At 40.0% G+C, this 20,502-nt stretch overlaps 1 protein-coding gene and 1 pseudogene across 11 annotated transcripts in view; both read left to right on the forward strand.

Moving 5' to 3' along the window:
* ITSN2 (intersectin 2) overlaps positions 1 to 20,502 on the forward strand; it is a 171,205-nt gene that overhangs the window by 26,213 nt on the left and 124,490 nt on the right. For all 11 annotated transcript variants that reach the window (XM_035273051.3, XM_078349823.1, XM_078349820.1 and 8 more), the window contains exon 2: positions 7,081 to 7,144. In XM_035273051.3, the coding sequence (XP_035128942.1) occupies positions 7,114 to 7,144 (31 nt within the window). In that variant the 5' untranslated portion in view covers positions 7,081 to 7,113. The remainder of the gene's footprint in view (positions 1 to 7,080; positions 7,145 to 20,502) is intronic.
* On the forward strand, positions 7,413 to 7,531 carry LOC118147664 (5S ribosomal RNA; annotated as a pseudogene).

Genomic DNA, 20,502 nt, shown 5'->3' on the forward strand with positions numbered 1-20,502 from the left:
AAGCAGTATTCTTTGCCTTATGCCTACTATTTACTCAGTATATTTTCTTGCTTTCTACAAAGGTAACAATGCTAATTCTCCAGTAATTTTTAATTAGCAGGAAAATCATATGAATATTCTAAAAACCATACATAATTAGCAGCGTTCCAAATATATGATGACTGCAAAATTGCCAGAATTGCCTGTCACTACATGTCATCATCCCCTGTGGCGTAGAAAGGGGTGTTTGTTGGATGCTGACTTCAGTTGCACTTGCCTGAAACAGGCACCAGTCATATACCTGGGAGATTCTAGTTACCCTTTTCTTCCTTTCAGAGAGTTATACCAAGAGATAAACAATTTGCACTCCCTAATTTATGTATGTGATGGATGCTGTCCCATGTGTTGGGAGTCATCTCTGGCTTGTTTTTCTGCTCCTGAACAAATGTGCTAACAGTAAGTTTTCCTGCTGTTTGCAGGAACCTGTGACACATTATCTCCATTTAAGAGCGTAAGAGGCAGATAAAGCCCATGGGAAGTTCATGGACTTTAGAATTAGATAGGCTTGGGATTGCATTCTGGCTTCATGACATACTGAATTTGGGCAAGTAATTTAACCTCTTCAGTTTCTTCTGTGAAATGAGAACAGTATCATCTGCCTTGCAGATATTGTGAGAGGAGTATCAGTATTGTCAAAGATGCATGGTAGTACCTGGCACCTGGTAGATAAGTCTACAAGCTTCTCAGTGTCTGAAGCTTCTTGTGCAGAACCTGAAATATACTAGATTTGCAGTGAATAGTCAGCATGACACAGTACATCTACTGTGATCAACAGAAGTGTATTGAATTAATGGTAAACAGTACATGTTAACTTATTAATTGGTTTTTGAAAAATGTAAAAGTTTTTGGTGTCTGTTGCATTTTCAGAATTTCAATGATAATTATTATTCAAATACTATTCTGCAAATAGACCAGTAGAATTGTTAAGCATTAGGTAATTATTCCACAATGGGGCAGAGACAATATAAATGTAATAGTTTTTTGTTTTTTTTTTTTGGGAAACTGAGTTTCGCTCTTGTTGCCCAGGCTGGAGTGCAGTGGTGCGATCTTGCCTCACTGCAACCTCCACCTTCTGGGTTCAAGTGATTCTCCTGCCTCAGCCTCGTGGGTAGCTGGGATAACAGGCATGTGCCACCACACCCGGCTAATTTTGTATTTTTAGTAGAGACAGGGTTTCTCCATGTTGGTCAGGCTGGTCTCGAACTCCAGACCTCAGGTGATCTGCCTGCCTCAGCCTTCCAAAGTGCTGGGATTATAGGCGTGGGATTTCAGGTATGTTATTTAAAACATACCCCAAATAATATGTTTTAAAAGGTTGTTAGTGCCAACAAAATATACTACCGTATTTAGATGTTACCACAGTTAATCAGATGTTACATTCAACATAAATGTTACATATAATATGGTACCTATATGCATGGGTGGTTAAATTCCTCATACCAGATGATCAACATTCTGTAATACTAGTACCTTCAGCTTTATCCAAGGGATTTGTCCTTATTGCCAGTAATATTATTAATACGTGGTTCATTCTCAGGCTTTATTTCAGAATTATGCCTGTGATTATTGAGCATCTACTATTTGGCATTCTTTTTCTTTTTCCTTCCAAGCTAAACTATATCCAACTTTATTAAAGATAATTTCCAAAAACATGACATTTCAGGCAGGACATGGGCAGATAATCATTGACAGTATACAACTAACTAACTTTCTCTCTCTCTCTCTCTCTCTCTCCTTCCTTCTTTTTTTTCTTTCTTTGTTTCCCTTCCCTTCCTCTTCTCTTCCCTTCCTCTTCCTCTTCCCTTCCTCTTCTCTTCTCTTCTTTCTTCTCTTTTGAGGTGGAGTTTTGCTCTTGTTACCCAGGCTGGAGTGCAATGGCACGATGTTGTCTCACTCTAGCCTTCACCTCCTGGGTTCAAGTGATTTTTCTGCCTCAGCCTTCTGAGTAGCTGGGAGCCACCATGCCCAGGTAATTTTGTATTTTTAGTAGAGACGGGGTTTTACCATGTTGGCCAGGCTGGTCTCCAACTCCTGACCTCAGGTGATCTGCCAGCCTCAGCCTCCCAAAGTGCTGGGATTATAGGTGTGAGCCACCGCACCTGGCCACAACAACTTTCGAACTCGCTCCTTCAGTAGACTACCAAAAATCAGAAAGCCACTCTAAAACCCAATGATGCTCTGAACAGGGAACATTTAGAGTAAGGTTGACATTTCACATTGAGCATATTGTTTAACAACTTTTCATGAGCCGACCCTGACTTTCAGGACGTGAAATGAAAATGGCAGAATTTATCTAAATATCTGCAATCTAGGAATGGAACTACTGCTCTTTTGACAGGTACCGTCTCAGTGGCATCACTGGAAAGTCCAGATTGCTTGACACACTGGTAACTAATGATTGGGGGTCAGGTTCCAACAGATGTCTGAATTTAAGGGTGTTAAGTCTATACTGAAAGATGGAAAGGGAAAAGAGGACATAAAGACAAATTTGTTTTTCCATACTCTAAGGCTTTTGTGCCAAGGTAGCCATGTGTGTCAAAGTCAGGGAATCCTTTCTCTTGGGAGCCAACAGGAAGGAAGTCTCTCAAAACTAGAAGGGAAAGATGTTTTCCCAACATTAGTCCAGCTTTGGACTAATTCTTTTAGTGACATATGGCTCTTCCCCCAAAACCAACAATGAAATGTTCCTTCTGTGTGCTAACAGCATAGCTTTAAAAAAAAAAAAAAAAGTAGGCCAGGTGCAGTGGCTCAGTGGGACCACTGTAATCCCAGTAATTACAGTGGGACCTGTAATCCCAGCACTTTGGGAGGCCAAGACAGGTGGATCACCTGAGGTCAGGAGTTGGAGACCAGCCTGGCTAACATGGTGAAACCTCTTTCTACTAAAAATAGAAAAATTAGCTGGGTGTGATGGCACGCGCCTATAATCCCAGCTACTCGGGAGGCTGAGACAGGTTGCTTGAACCTGGGAGGCGGAGGTTGTAGTGAGCTGTGATCCTGCCATTGCACTCCAGCTTGGGCAACAAGAGTGAAACTAAGTCTCAGAAAAAAAAAAAAATTCTGCATTTTTATAAAACTTGATTAAAAAATACTATTTCAAACTGTACAGTCATCAGAAGTACGCAATTATAAAAAGTGTATACACTACACTTGGCATCTCCAGCACCTTCGGCTTTCTATGCCTGGTCTGTTTTGGCATCTCCATTTTCTGCAGGGTTATTCCCCTCCTTGCCAGCATCAGCTTTACCCTTTTTCCCTCTGGTACCTTCCCTCCCTTCTTTACAGGAGCCATTTTAGGCTTGGGCTCTGGCTTTGGAGGAGCAGGTTTAGCAGACAATCTCATGGATCTTCCCTGTGGTTGTTCTTCACCTTGGCGTTATCTCCTTTAGCATCCCCTCCAGCCTTTCTCTTGGGTGTGGTGGTGGCCAGGGTCTGGGCTCAGGATGCCGCGGTGTGCAGGCTTTGGTCAGTCCGGGTTTGTTCTTGCCTCTTTTTAAATGGGTTCCTATTTGGCATTCTTTTGTATTCACAGAATACATGATGACCCACAAATGGTTCTAGACTGATAGATGATTTGTGAGTTTTAGACCTAGATCTAACTGATTAGGCCTTGTATCTGTGGGATCCTGTCCCTCATTGGTCTTTCTGTTGTTAGAGCCATCTTTAATAATTCACATGCTATTATGCAGTTATAAAATGCATTATTTGCAGTGGTGGGTGTTCTCCCACATTTTAAAATGGTCTCAGCCACAGAACACTAATAAATAAGGGCCCTTGCTACTACATATTTGCTAAGTAGATAGTTTGTTTTCAGGCATACAGCTTATTTTAACATTACTTATGATTTAAAATTGAGGAAGTATAAAAATATTATATTTGTTTGCAGTATTTCTGTATTTGAGGAAGTTGTAGTCATAACTTGATTTATGGGACTTCCTTCTGTGTTCATTTTTAAAGCTAGCTATATCACAGTTCACCAACTCTCACAAACTATAATTATGGGAGTCATCTTTGATTACTTTTATTCCATAATCCCTCATATTCAAAGAGTCACAGAGTTGTGCTTGTTTTGAGCCCTGCACTGCTTTTGCTGTTCATTCCGTCTTCTCTGTCCCTGCTGCCAGGGTCGTAGATCAGGTGCCAGATATTGTTCTTATCTCTGCCCTGGTTGGTCTTCCTGCTTTAGTCTTGTCCTTATTCTTTACAACTGTTTGTCTGTCTAAAGTGAAATCTATTGGTGTCACTCTTTAAAACCTTTCAAAATTCCTGTCAGCTCCAGTTTCAAGTCCAAGGTTCTTAACATTATAATTATAACTAATTCTTACTCATTTTTTAAGACTCAACAAAGTACCTCCTTTAGGAGTTCCTTACCATCCCACCATGGTTTTGGCATTTTTCTGTATAGTAAGCAACTTCAATACCTAGAGCTTACACCTTCTGAGAAAGGAATGAAGAAATTCCACTTGGACATGGATGAAATTTCCTCTTTCCCAGGAAGAGTAGGGTGACAGCTGAAATCTAAGTGTGGTAACAGTTTTAAATCTTCATTGCAGTAAAGCTTATTAACATCTAAAGAAATAACGTACACTCTGAGAGAGAGGATGGTATATAGTAGCAACATATAGCAAGAAACAGAAAAGCTGGGAGTCCAGAGTAAAACTGACAGTGCCATTCAAAGCACTGTTGGAGGTTTACCCCTCCCTATTGCCCAGGCCTGGCTTATCTTTGTGTAGGCAGCTGTATCAGACTGTCGGTGCTTGATGCCATTTACCATCCTAATCACAATGAACTGCCTTTGCTCACCACACAATGATCGGGTTAAAACTTGATAGATTAAAGTTTGCTCTATAGGAAGAAAATCTCGTCAGTTCTCATAAATAAATGAATTGGATTTATATGCCAGTTTTTTGTGAGTTACTTTTGGTGGTTATACTGATAGTCATATTTCTGAGTCATCAAAGCTGGGGACTAGATCCTTGAGCACACTAAATTCACTAAGATAATGGTATCCTGTAACAGTTCTTGGCAGCTTGTTAGCGAGCTTCTCTGGTGAGAAACTTTGACCACATGTATATACCACTTCATGCCTTCTTTGTTTAAATGACGGTGCAAATATTTTTCTTAGGCTTCCAGAAATACTAATATTTAAATGATTTGGGTAAATAGATGACATATAGTGTGATCTTTTAATATAGTAGTGTTTTCCTGCAATATTATAATCCATGGCTTTAATTACTAAGTGCATTGCTAGAAGTTTGATAGGCCTTCACTTCCTAACTGGTCCCACTCTTGTGGAACAGGCTGGGCATGGTGGCTCACATCTGTAATCCCGGCACTTTGGGAGGCTGAGGCAAGTAGATCACTTGAGCTCAGGAGTTCAAGGCTAGCCTGGCTAACATGGTGAAACCCTGTCTCTACTAAAACAAACAAAAATTAGCCGGGCATGGTGACGTGTGCCAGCTATTCAGGAGGCTGAGGCAAGAGAATCACTTGAACCTGGGCGGCGAGGTTGCAGTGAGTGGAGATTGTGCCACTGCACTCCAGCCTGGGTGACAGAGGGAGAGTCCGTCTCCAGGAAAAAAAAAAAAAGCCATGAAAAGATTTATGGAACAAATTTTGAATTTTTGACAGCTGAATAATGAATTCAGGGTTCAAAATGATTCTGTACTCTACTTTTCTGGATGTTTGCAAAATAGCAGCCATTTGTTGAATATCCTATGTGGCAGGTGGTTTACTGGATTATGTTTAAAATTATTTCTTCGAAGTATTTTTATAGATGAGTAATCTCAGTCTCAAAACAGGTTAAATAACTTTTCCATGGTCAGTCTCAAAACAGGTTAAATAACTTTTCCATGGTCACAGCTGGGAGAATAGCAGAGCTGGGTTTGAACCCAGAGCTGTGAATTTCCAAAGTCCCTTCTCTTACTAGTATAGAGTGCTTGCCCAGCACCTTTAGTTATGTTATGTTAATAATTATGTGTGTGTTTTAGTGATTGCTTTTATACTATTTTATGAACCCCTTTAGCTCAATTAAATGGCTGCACTACATTTATTTTGAATATTTTTCTTGTTTGGGAGTTTAAAAAAAATAATAGTGTGGGCTGGGTACAGTGGCTCATGCCTGTAATGCAAGTACTTTGGGAGGCTGAGGTGGGTGGGTCACTTGAGGCCAGGAGTTCAAGACCATTTTGGTCAACATGGCAAAACTCCATCTCTACTAAAAAACACAAAAATTAGCCAGGCATGGTAGCGCATTCCTGTAGTCGCAGCTACTCAAGTGGCTAAGGCATGAGAATTGCTAGAACCCAGGAGGCAGAGGTTGCAGTGAGCTGAGATTGCACCACTGCACTCCAGCCTGGGTGACAGAGTGAGACTCTGTCTCAAGAAAAAAAAAAAGTATGGATTTTCATGTTATTATTATTACTATTTTTTGAGATGTAGTCTTGCACTGCTGCCCAGGCGGTAGTGCAGCGGCGCAATCTCAGCTCACTGTAATCTCTGCCTCCTGGGTTCAAGCAATTCTCCTGCCTCAGCCTCCCAAGTAGCTGAGACTATAGGCGTGCGCCACCATGCCCAGCTAATTTTTTTGAATTTTTAGTAGAGGTGGGGTTTCACCATGTTGGCTAGGGTGATCTCGATCTCCTGACCTTGTGGTCCACCCACCTCAGCCTCCCAAAGTGCTGGGATTACAGGCGTGAGCCATCACACCTGGCCTCATGTTATTCTTATATACTTAATTTATACAGTTGATTTATTTTCTTCATTCCCAAATTAATTTCTACAAGAAGTTGGTTCATGCCAAGGGTTTCTTTATTCATATCTGCTAGTAAATATGTGACTGTTTTTTAAATTAAGACAGCATGATTACACTACAAAATCTCTTACCCTTCCTCAAATGTAAATTCTGCCTGCAGAAGCTCTGCATTGTTTTCTGTGGAAGTGTGAGCTGAAGGGGACAGACCTTCCTACTGCTTAGCGAATGCACTAAGCTGTGATCTGCCCTTGTGGTATTACCAACAGCACAATGTTTTTATGTTGCAGATGGCTGAGAGCTAACAAGGAAAACTCAGGACCATGATGGCTCAGTTTCCCACAGCTATGAATGGTAAGCAGCTTTGTGCTTGTGGCAAATTGAGGTTATGGAATTATTTTTTGGTAGAGGTATAAAATATTCATGTAGATAATTTTCCTTAAGCGTATAAATACAAAACTTGAAGTATTCTTGTTGAGAATATTTTGAAACACTGCGTATATCTTCTTTAAGAATATTATGTCGTAAATCCCGTGGCTATAATCTGGACTATGTGTTTGCCATTGGGCAGTTTGGAATAACTGAAAGGTATATTGTGTTTGATGCATAAAACTGGATGACAGTCTACAGCCATACCACTCTGAATACGCCTGATCTCATGTGATCTTGGAAGCTAAGCAGGGTTGGGCGTGGTTTGTACTTGGATGGGAGACCGCTTGAGAATACCAGGTACTGTAGGCTTTTGAAAAAAAAAAAACTGGATGACAAAAAGCAGAGTGCTATAAGGTGACTATTAAAGGTATTTTCCTAGTATAAGATGACTGTAAACTGATGAAGCCAATAATTTAGTAATATTTATGGAAGATTACATTTTCCCTTTAGTTAAGATTATGTATGCCTGCATGCATAATTGTTTAATATGAAACATTTTAAAAGGAAGTGCTGGCTGGGTGCAATGGCTCATGCCTGTAATTCCAGCACTTTGTGAGGTTAACATGGCGAACCCCTTCTCTACTAAAAATACAAAAATTTGCTGAGTGTGGTGGCAGGCACCTGTAATCCCAGCTACTTGGAAGGCTGAGGCAGGAGAATCACTTGAACTAAGAGGCGGAGGTTGCACTGAGCCAAGACAGTGCCACTGCATTACAGCCTGGGAAACAAAGTGAGATTCCATCTCAAAAGAAAAAGAAGAAAGAAAATGCTTAGGTAATTTCAACAATGAAAAATTTTTAAAGTTTTGTTCTGATTGTAGTTTTAGTTCTTTTCCCAAACACTAATTAACTACTCTTAATAGGTATTTACTGTGTTTGTCATTTATAATTAATTGAAAAAAATGCGTTGTATTTTTAAATTGCTAAAGAAGTCTAGATACTGAGTTCTTAATTTGTGGTAAATTGTATTAGCTAATTGTAGATAAATATCAGGAAATAGAGAATAAACTCAGTAATTCTTTATCATTTAAATTGAAAACAGTAATATTAAAGAGCATTAAAAAAAAAAAGGAGAGTTGGGAGGCTGAGGCAGGCAGATCATGAGGTCAGGAATTCAAGACCAGCCTGACCAATATGGTGAAACCTCGTCTCTACTAAAAATACACAAAATATTAGTTAGGTGTGGTGGTGCACACCTATAGTCCCGGCTACTCAGGAGGCTGAGGCAGGAGAATCGCTTGAACCCAGGAGGTGGAGGTTGCAGTGAGCCAAGATGAAGCCATTGTACTCTAACATGGGTGACAGGCCAAGACTCCATCTCAAAAAAAAAAAAAGGAGGGAAGAAACACCATCTTCACAAAGCAATTCTGTTTTGATATTACTATCTGGTGTTAATCAGTTTTCTTAAAACTTGTTTTCAGACCTAGGGCCAAATTATTACATTGTTAATGAAGAAGATACATGTTGTATATCTAAAGTTTTATGCTTCAGGATTTAGGAAAGTCTTGGAGAAGTGAATTATTTGTATAAAAAGTAGAATCAAATTCTAATGTGTGGTAAGATCCTGTGGGTCATTTAAGGATAGACTTGAGGTTAAGATTTTGTTGTTTCACGTTTTACCTTTTCAGAATCTATTATTTAAGAATTAATGTGAGTATTGCTCCTATTGGGAAAATAGGATGGGATTATAAAGATAGATGCCACAGACAATCTTTAATAATTTAATAATTTTTCCATAATGAGTGATACCTGTAAGTTTAAAATTAGGGCAGTAATTATAGTAGTAACATGATATACTCAAGTTTGAGGATTTTTATGCCTCATACAAAGGAATTTGCATTGAACAGTTGAATTGTAAACTTAAGCCAACATGTTAATCAGGTTTATAAGCAAAATTAACATAAAGCAGTACAGTCCCGGTCCTCCTTTATTCTGCTTCTTCCATTCCATAAACATTTGTTTATCTGCTTTGCAGCTCATTGCATTATATATAAGAGATAACATTGAGAACAAATGAAATATTCAACCACAAAAGAATGATTATGTGAATAATAATCTGAAATTTTGGAAAATTCATTTAGAAGTGGTTTATAGGAATAGCGATAGTAATTTTTTTTTAATTCTGGAGAATTAATTGCAAATGTAGACTGTGGTATACCTTCCTACTTAGAAGATTGAAGATAACTTAGACATATCTAATTTAAGTTCAATTCAAGGTTTAAGATGTTACTGAAAACAGCATTCATGTGTATGTAGTATACTACTTTGTAATATAGTATAGTAGTTTACAAAACTTTGCTCCTCACGGATTGTTAAATTTTTTTGATGGCCATTGCTATTGGGACTTGTCTATAAGTATGCCTGTGTGTGAATGTGTGTGTATATATATGTGTGTGCATATATATATATATGTATATATATGTGCATGTATATATGTGTGTGTGTGTGTGTGTGTGTGTGTGTGTATATATATATATATATATATATATATGTAAAAACAGAGATGACACTACTTACTGGATGAGCCCTAGCCTATAGTAGATATTCTGTAAATGTAAAATGTTTCTTCTTCATTGACTATGAGAGCTTGGTTGAAAGAGCTGGCAGGTAAGATGAGAATAAGCAACAGAAATATTTATGAGAATTCCGTATTTTCAATATCAGTAATGAGTTGGGGGAAGCAGATAGAATTTTAATATTTTCTAACATTACTATTAGACATTGTAAAAGGTTGTTAGCTTTTTAGGGAAGTATTAGACCTCAACCCCCAAACTTAGATTTTTCTGTCTCTTTGGTAAGGCTTTCAGATAAATATAGACAAGATTGGGAGGTTTTTATTGAAGTTCAAAGTAACAAACTTTTGCCTCTTCAAGGGGTTCTGTTAGTTGATATATTCTAAATAAGAAAGCCAGGATTGAATTAACTATTTTTAAATTGGCTTTGAATTACATGTATTGGCCAGTTTTCTTATTTCAGTGTTTTGTTTGTTTGTTTTGAGACAGAGACTCCACTCTGTTCCCCAGGTTGGAGTGTAGTGGTACGAACACAACTCACTGCAGGCTTGACTGCCTAGATTCAAGCAATCCTCCTGCCTCTGCCTCCTGAGTAGCTGGGACCACAGGCATGAGCCACCACACCCAGCTAGTTTTTACATTTTTGTAGAGATGGAGTCTCACTATGTTGCCCAGGCTGATTTTGAACTTCTGGGCTCAAGTAGTCCTCCCACCTTAGCCTCCCAAAGTGCTTGGATTACAGCCATGAGCCACCATGTCTGCCCAGTGTTATCTTTTTATTCCTAGAAAATTTTTGGTACATTAATACTTTATGTTTTAATCTGATTAATGTTTTTTTTTTGAGACGGAGTCTTGCGCTGTTGCCCAGGCTGGATTGCAGTGGCATGATCTCCGCTCATTGCAACCTCTGCCTCCCGGGTTCAAGTAATTGTTCTGTCTCAGACCAAGTAGCTGGGAGTACAGGTGCACACCACTACGCTCGGGTAATTTTTGTATTTTTAGTAGAGATGGGGTTTCACCATATTAGCCAGGCTGGTCTCAAACTCCTGACGTCAGGATCTAACCTCCTTGGCCTGCCAAAGTACTGGGATTACAGCTGTGAGCCACCATGCCTGGCCTAATCTGATTAATTTTTTAAAAGGTTTTTTGAATACTACTTAAAAATTATTATAATGCTTTAGAGGACATTTTTATTCTCTAGGTTAACATTAATCCAAATAATATATAATCATGATTGTTGTGTGTGATTTTCTTGGCTGGTGGAGTCTCTTACATTAGAGTCTGTGAATTCCTTTAAGTTGTTCTTTTTTTTTTTTTTGAGACAGAGTCTTGCTCTGTTGCCCAGGCTGGAGTGCAGTGGCATGAAGGTTGCTCACTGCAATCTTAACCTCCCAGGCTTAAGCAATTCCTTTTGCCTCCAGAGTAACTGGGACTATAGACATGAGCCACAATGACCAACTACTTAAAAACATTTTTGTTTTTAGTGATGGGGTTCTTACTATGTTGTGCAGGCTGGTCTCAGACTCCTGGGCTCAAGTACTCCTCCTGCTTCAGCCTCCCAAATTGCTGGGCTCTGCCCAGCCAAATGGTTCATTTTATTCATCTTTGTACTCCATAAATGCTTATTGAATGAATGAATATGAAGGTGTCAAGATTACTGGTTGGAGACATGAGGGACTAAGCAGTAAGCATAAACAGATAGGTTGAGTTAGCCCCTGTGAAAACATATAGCCAAGGAAATGTGAGGAGGTAGTAATACATATAAATAAGAAAGCATCATACTGTGATGAGCATTGGTGCAGCAATTTTGATGCAGTAGAACTCTGTTTTGTCTTAGGATAACAGTAGTCTGTCACTGCCTGGGAATATATACTCATGTATGTTAGAGCAGCTTTTAAGCCTTCCTAATCAAACTCTTCAGACTTAAAATAATCTTAAGGTTTCTAACTAAAGAGCCTTAGTTTTAGGCCATTACCTGAGAAAGATTTGAATCCTCTGACTTAAAAAATTATATTGTTCCCTGGGATTGGATTGAATAAGGAAACTAATTTATTGAGCACTCTGCATATGGCAGGCATGAATTAGATGCTTTATATTTTTGTTTTTAGTTTATTTTAAAATTGGGCTTATTGGGGGTGTAATTCACTCTTTTAAAGAATACAGTTTGATGAGTTTCTAAAACTATGTATAATCATATAAATTGGGATATAAAACATGTGTATCACCTAAAAAGTTCCCTGTACCCCTATACCTCCACCCTTAGCCACGTATTATTGGCATCCACTAATCAGATTTCTGTCCTTATAGTTCTGCCTTTTCCAGAATGTCAAATAAATGGAATACACAATATGTAGCCTTCGGTGTCTGGCTTCTGTCACTTAGCAAAATACTTTTGTGATTCATTCATAATGTTGCATGCATTTCTCCTGTTTACTGCTGAGTGGTATTTCATTGTATAAATGTTTATCACAATTTCTTTATCTGTTCAGGTGCAGAACATTTGGATTGTTTACAGGTTTTAGTGATTATGACAAAATCTGCTATAACCATCAGAGAACATGTTTTTATGTGGAAATAGGTTTTCATTTCTCTTGGGTATTTACCCAGCAGTCTTTTGTTAATACTCAAGGGTCTATTGTTGGGTCATGCGGAAATGTATATTTAACTTCCTAAGAAATTGCCCAACTGTTTTCCAAAGTGACTATCACATTTGCTTTCCCACCAGCATATATGAGTTGCAGTTATTTGACATCATTGTCAGTACGCGGTAGTGTTAGTTGTTTTTGTTTGTTTTAATCTTCAGACACACTAACAGGCATGTAGTGATACTTTTTGTGGTTTTAATTTACATTCCCTGATGATCAGTGATATTGAGCATCTTGTCACATGTTTATTTGCCATCTGAATATCTTTGATGTGTCTGTTCAAATATTTTGTTCCTTTCTTTGTGGTGGGGGGGTATTATTTTCTAATTATTGAGTTGAATAGTTCTATATATATACTGACGTATATTTACTGGATATGTTTTGCAAATATTTTCTCTCAGTCTGTAGTTTGTCTTTTCTTAAGTGTCTTTTAAGAGACTTGGGGATTTTAAGAGAGTGGGAATTTTAGATGAAAGTTCAGTTTGTCAGAACATTTGAATAATTTTTGCCTTTTGTGTTCTAAAAAGTCACTGCATAATCCAAAATCACAGACATTTTCTTCCATGTTTTCTTCAAGAAGTTTTATCATATCTATTTCTGTGATTCATTTAGAGTTAATTTATGTATATAGTACAAGGTCGAGGTTCTTCTGTTGTTTTTTTTTTTAATATGGATATCCAGTTCTTTCAGCACTACTTGTTGAAAGAACTGTTTTCCACACTTAATTATCTTCACATCTTGTTGAAAATCAATGGAAAATATATTTGTGAGTGTATTTCTTTTTAACTACCAGCAAGGCGGATAGTTTAAGACTCTTAATTAAGCCTGAGTAGATTCCTGTCTTACCTTCAACACTTAACCAGTTTTATTACCTTGGGAAAATTATTTAATATCTCTATACCACTGTTTCCTTCTCTGAAAAACAGTGATAGCAATAGTTACCTCATGGGACTCTTGTGAGACTTACTTGAAGCAATGCATGTAAAGCTCTTAGAAAAGTACAGGACGCATGGTGAGTTTCATTAAGTGTTAGGTATAATGGAGGTTTATTACATATAATCTTTACAACAGGCCTGTGGAGTTAGATAATATTCCTAGTTTATAGAGGTGGCATCTGAAGTATAGAGAACATGAACATCTTACCCGTATATATTGGGACATAGTATGATGCAGAGTTCAGCATGCAGGCTCTGGAGTCAGGCTACCCAGGTTCTAATCTCAGCTCTGTCACTTACTGTATGACCTTGAGCAAGTTACTTTACCACCATGGGTTTTCGGTTTCCTTAACCTATAAAATGAGAATAATAATGGTATAATTTATTGGTTAATGCTGGGGGCTCAGTGAGTTACTGCATATAAAGTGACTGACATATAGTCTGGGTACAATAAAGGTGAGCTTCCATCTTTTTCATCTTTTGTTGTTGTCATTTTTTTTACTTTTAAAATCAGCATCATTTTTCTGAAGTTGTATACTAGAAAATCAGTTCTTTGGCTACACTGCTTGCCTTCCTAGTCACAGGAATCCTGACAGGTTTATTTATTTATTTTCTGATAAACTGATAAACTAAGTAGGATTTTTACTACATATATGGTATTTCCTTATTTAGAAAGTGTGTAGGTTTAGCTATTTTAGGTTCTTAGTTTTTCAGTACATCTGTTTCTTTATTTCTAACTACCATAAAACTCCTCTTTGAGAGGATATTTATAGATTTTTTTAAAACCCAGTCATTTAGGACTAAGAATAATTTGTTGAAGTCATATTAGTATGCAAAATTATAGTGAGCTCCTACTTTTCAGTGATATACTTTCCTGGAAAATTGTGTTTGTGAGGCAGATTTTTATACAGTACAAACAGGAATTATGTATGAGTTTATATACCTGAACATATTTGGTTCCTCATTGGCAGAAATGGAATAAACTGAAAAGATAGTCAGAACTATAGATGGTTATTAGTCATGTTGAATGTGTAGAGCTTTACAAAACCTCCTTAGACAGCTGATATAATCACATGCGAAGAGTGGAGAACAAAAAGCTAATCCCAAGCTCAGGAAGTAACCCCCCTGTATTTGCAATGCAGACATCCTCAAAGAGTTTAGAACAAAAGATATCAATCCTTTTCTTTAAAAGATGTACAGATCCATGAGAAACTCATGGAGAATTGTCTCCCAAGAGATTCTCTCCCTTGTTTCTTCATAGTCTTGACTTCTAGAAAATTGTCTCATGAGTATACACGCCACTAAGTTGGCTACTCTGATTGATCTGACAAAACAGGGGCTGGGACTAAGTCTGATTTATTTTACGCAGCATTTAATTAAGGCTAATCAACTCCAAGCAGCAGGTTGGTCTCAGCGATTGTAGCATTCTCAGGTGTGCTCTGCAGGGTCCCAGCTAAACAAATCCCATTAATCATCAGTGTCTCCTTTAGAAAGCCAAGTGGCTTTCTCCTTAATAAACAGTGGGTTTTTTTTTTTTTTTTTTTGAGACAGAGTCTTGTTCTGTCACCCAGACAATGGTGCGATCACTGCGCACTGCAGGATCGATCTCCTGGGCTACCCATGTTCTAATCTCAGCTCTGTCACTTACTGTATGACCTTGAACAATCCTTCCACCTCAGCCTCCCAAGTAGCCGCTGCGATTATAGGTGTGAGCCACCTGGCTAATTTTTTAAGTTTTTTGTAGAGATGGGGTCTCACTATGTTGCCCTGGCTGACTCCTGAGCTCAAGAGATCTTCCTGCCTCAGACTCCCGAAGTACTAGGATTACAAGTGTGCACCACTGTGTCCAGCCTCTCCTTAAGTTTTATTTTAACTTTTCTACCTGGCCTGAATCAGTAATCTGGGTACAGCAGGTTGTATTCATAATTGCACACACTTTACCTTGGCCTGCAAAAAATAAAATATAGAATAAATCTCTTAACAACCCTGGCCAGAGTTGAGGCTGACCGGAATGCCTTCTAGGGCTGAGGAAGTGTTTTTTTTAAACACTTGAAAATCTCTTCACATACATTACTGTGTTTTGGAGGGAGGCAAGTTAACGGATGGTTTCCAGAGAAGAAGTAGAATATCAACGGTGCACATGGGTTATGCTTGGAAAGAAAATGCTTATAGTTATCCACCCCCCACAACCCTGCCGTGGGATCTACATCAGAAGAAGATCACAGGTTGACAGTGCCTCTAATATAGCTTCCTGGATGACTGGCAAGTCTGAGGGTTGCCTTTGGAGTTTGAGTAATTGAGTCTAGTCCTTGTTTTTGGAGGGATTGCCTGAATTAGTCCCACTTGTTCTGTTTGTCCTTACCACCAGCTGGGTGGAATTCATTCATTACTGAGGTTGAGGGTAGGGGAAGACCTCTGGAAGTGTATGGACGGGAGATGCATTTGCTGGGGTCATTCCTGATGTTCCTGATAGACTCTTGATAAGGCTTCTGATGGGTGATGGCAGATTCATAAGGTGCTTCCAACAGTTTAGGAGAGCCTACACCAAGGCATTTTTCTTGGAGAAGAAGGCCACTGGGGCAGTTCTACAAGAGAAAAGATCATTAATTCCTCTTAATGTCACACCTCTTGGGATCTAAGGATTTTCTTCCTCAGCTGCCTACTTGTTTCTCTCTACTGCTATTAAACCTGGGTGTCTCATTTCAGTAGCCATAACTTTACCATTTCCTAGTGATCCAGAAGAGTTAGATTAAGAGGGACATTTTCGTAAATGCTAACCAGAATTAACTTTGAATCCTCTAGATCAGTGGTCCCCAACCTTTTTGGCACCAGCAACCAGTTTCATGAAAGACAATTTTTTCTACAGATTTGGGGTAGGGTGGTGGGGGTGGGTGGTTTTAGGATGAAACTGTTACGCCTCAGATCATCAGGCATTACATTCTCATAAGGAGCATGCAACCCAGATCCCTCACACGCACAGCTCACAATAGGGTTTGTGCTTCTGTGAGAATCTAATGCTGCCACTGATCTGACAGGAGGCGCTGCTCAGGTGGTAATGCTTGCTTGCCCACTGCTCACCTCTTTCTGTGCTGCCAGGTTCCCAACAGGCCACAGACCAGTACCAGTCTGCAGCCCAGGGGTTGGGGATTCCTGCTCTACATTTTCTTTTACCTGAGTGGCCCAGCTGGAGGGTTTATGAACCAAGCCTGCCTGTGGTTACTGTTAGGTGATAGAAAGATGCATCATGTCCAGGAATGGTCAGAGTAGAATCCTGAATTTTCATAATAGGTCTGTGTATCTCCTGTGATCTCCCACCCCTTAGCCCTGATCTTTAGCCAGGAAGCAGCAAATAGGCAATGAATCCCTTCTGGGGACAGCTACAGTCAGTGACCACACTATCTTACTTTAAAATATGTGGACCAGGAAGAAGTGATGGAAGTAGAATCACACTATCAGTGCATTATTGAATGGCTTTATGATAAAAATGCATCCATGTCAGAATGCATGCGGTCCTGAAAGCCAAAAACATGACACAGATTATGGGAGGTCAAAGCAGGAGGATCATTTGAGCCCAGAAGTTTGAGACCAGGCTTGACAACATAGTGAGATCCCCATCTCTATAAAATATGCAAACATTAGGCCATGCCGCCTCTCGCTAGCCAAGCTCCAGCCAAAGGAAAAGGGGGATAAGTAAGGAGGTCTCTATACTATGGTTTGTACAAAACCGACTGCTCACAAATTGACTTGTGGTAAAGCACCCAGGAAGCAACTGGCTACAAAAGCCACTCCCAAGAATGCACCCTCTCCTGGAGGGGTGAAGAAACCTCATTTTTATAGGCCTGGTACTGTGGCACTCTGTGAAATTAGATGTTATCAGAAGTCCACTGAACTTCTGATTCCCTAACTTCCCTTCCAGGATCAGGTGCAAGACATTGCTCAGGATTTCAAAACAGATCTATGCTTCCAGAGCGCAGCCATCAGTGCTTTGCAGGAGGCAAGTGAGGCCTATTGAAAATACCAACCTATGCGCTCTACACATGCCAAACGTGTTACAGTTATGCCAAAAGACATCCAGCTAGAAGGTGGGGAAGATGGCACTGTAGGACCAACTCAGGATTGCAGCTCCCAGTTAATCCACAGAGGGTGAGGGGACACCACATTTCCATACGGATCTTTATTGCCCACAGACCAGGAGATTCCCAGGTGTAAGAGCCCCATGGGCCACCAGCGCGGCAGTTTGGGCTGGCGCGGCTATTTGGGCCGAGGCCGCAGCGCAGGGACACTCCATACAAAATATACTGGTTTGGTTGCCCTGTTAAACCGGCAATTGGAGATTTCAGAAGGCAGATTAGCACATTCATCTGATTAAATGGGACTTAAACAGAAAGCCAGGCCAGGAGATTCCCAGACAGCAACATGGTTTGAGCTGGCGCAGTGGGTCACTGCATGGGAAATCACACAGATCTCCGTGCCCTTGCAGCAGGTGACTGGAACACCTGGGAGAGAGTCAACTGTTCAACTTAAAAAAAAAAAAAAAAAAAAAAAGGGCTCTGCGGCAGGGAGCCAGGTGATCAGGCTCGGCGGGTCCCACCCCCACAAAAACAAACAAAACAGCAATTGGAAATGCTTGGGGTTTAGAGTTTCACAGCAAGCACAGCTGAACCCAGGACAATGCAGCTCGGTAGGGGAGGGGCGTCCTCCACTACCGAGGCACGTGACCCCTACGGAGGTACTCTGCCATTGCTGATGCAGCCTGATGTTGCCGAGGCAACCCTCCATAACAGAGAGAGTCTGACACTACAGAGGCAGGCCACTTTCGCCACTGTAGTTCTAACCACACCATATAAACAGGACTACAGGGAATTACACATGGCAGCAGGGCGGAGCCCATGGCAGCAGAGTGGAGCCCACAGCAACAGGGCCCACGGCAGCTCATCATAGCCACTACAGGCAGGCAGTGACTAGACTGCCTCCTCGCTGGGCAGGAAAGTGCAATGGATACTCATAAATAAAGCCCTAACTCCCCAAGACAGAGCACCTGAGGAAAACAAAAGGGGCTTTATGAGTTCTGCTGCAGCAGACTTAAACGTACCTGCCTAGCAGCCCTGAATGAACAATGGAGCCTACAGCTCAGCACTAGAGCTCCTATAAAGTACAGACTGTCTACTCAAGCAGCTCCCTGACCCCCATATATCCAAAGAGTCACCTTACAAAGGACTGATCAGACTGACATTTGGCGGGCATCATTCAGGGACAAACATAGCAGATGAAGAATCTGGTAGCAACCCTCACGGTTCCGCAGCTGCTACAGGAGTTCCCCAGGCAAGCAGGGCCTGGAGTGGACCTCAGCAGTCCTACAGCAGTGGGGCCAGACTGTTAGAAGGAAAACTAAGAAACAGAAATACTTCATCATCAACAATCTGGACGTCCACTCAGAGGCCCAGTCGGAAAATCAGCAACCACTCAGACGACAGGTGGATAAATCCACAAAGATGGGAAGAAACCAGCGCAAAAAGGAGGAAAACACCCGAAACCAGAATACCTCGCCTCCTACAAAGGACCAAAACTCACCAGCAAGGGAACAAAGCTGGATGGAGAATGAGTGTGATGAAATGACGGAATCAGACTTCAGAAGGTGGGTAATGAGAAACTTCCGTGAGCTAAAAGAACATGTTCTAAATCAATGCAAAGAAACTTAAGAACCTTGAAAAAAGATTTGAGGAAATGATAACAAGAATGGACAACTTAGAGAGGAATATGAGTGAATTGAAGGAGCTGAAAAACAACACGAGAACTTCACGAAACACGCACAAGTTTCAACAGCTGAATTGACCAAGCAGAAGAAAGGATATCAAAAGTTGAAGATCAACTCAATGAAATAAAACAAGAAGCCAAGATTAGAGAAAAAAGCGCATAAAGGAATAAACAAAGTCTCCAAGAAATGTGGGACTATGTGAAGACACCTAATCTACGTTTGATAGGTGTATCTGAATGTGACGAAGAGAATGAATCCAAGCTGGAAAATACTCTTCAGGATATTATCCAGGAAAATTTCCCCAACCTAGCAAGGCAGGCCAATATTCAAGTCCAGGAAATACAGAGACCACCACAAAGATATTCCGCAAGAAGAGCAACCTCAAGGCACATAATCGTCAGATTCACCAGGGTTGAAATGAAGGAGAAAATGCTAAGGGCAGCCAGAGAGAAAGATCGGGTTACCCACAAAGGGAAGCCCATCAGACTCACAGCAGATCTCTCGGCAGAAACCCTATAAGCCAGAAGAGAGTGGGGGCCAATATTCAACATCCTTAAAGAAAATAACTTTCAACCCAGAATTTCATATCCAGCCAAACTGAGCTTCAGAAGTGAAGGAAAAATAAAATCCTTTGCAAATAAGCAAGTACTCAGAGATTTTGTCACCACCAGGCCTGCTTTATAAGAGCTCCTGAAAGAGGCACTACACATAGAAAGGAACAACCACTACCAGCCATTCTAAAAACATACCAAATACTAAAGAGCATCAACAAAATGAAGAATCTGCATCAACTAACGGGCAAAACAGCCAGCTAGCATCAAAATGGCAGTATCAAATTCACACATAACAATGATAACCCTAAATGTAAATGGGCTAAATGCACCAATCAAAAGACACAGACTGGCAAATTGGATAAAAAGCCAAAACCCATTGGTGTGCTGTATCCAGGAAACCCATCTCACATGCAAGGATACACAAAGGCTCAAAATAAAGGGATGGAAGAAGATTTACGAAGCAAATAGAGAGCAAAAAAAAGCAGGAGTTGCAATTCTTATCTCTGATAAAATAGACTTTAAAGCAACAAAGATCAAAAGAGACAAAGAAGGTCATTACATAATGGTAAAAGGATCGATACAACAAGAAGAGCTAACAATCCTAAATATATATGGACCCAATACAGGAGCACCCAGATACATAAGGCAAGTTCTTAATGACTTACAAAGAGGCTTAGACTCCCACACAATAATAGTGGGAGACTTTAACACTCCACTGTCAATATTAGACAGATCAACCAGACAGAAAATTAACAAGGATATCCAGGGCTTGAACTCAGACCTGGAACAAGCAAACTTAATAGACATTTACAGAACTCTCCACCCCAAATCCACAGAATATACATTCTTCTCAGCACCACATCACACCTACTCTAAAAT

The sequence above is a fragment of the Callithrix jacchus genome, chromosome 14 (assembly GCF_049354715.1).
Source record: "Callithrix jacchus isolate 240 chromosome 14, calJac240_pri, whole genome shotgun sequence".
NCBI classification, from domain to species: Eukaryota; Metazoa; Chordata; class Mammalia; order Primates; family Cebidae; genus Callithrix; species Callithrix jacchus.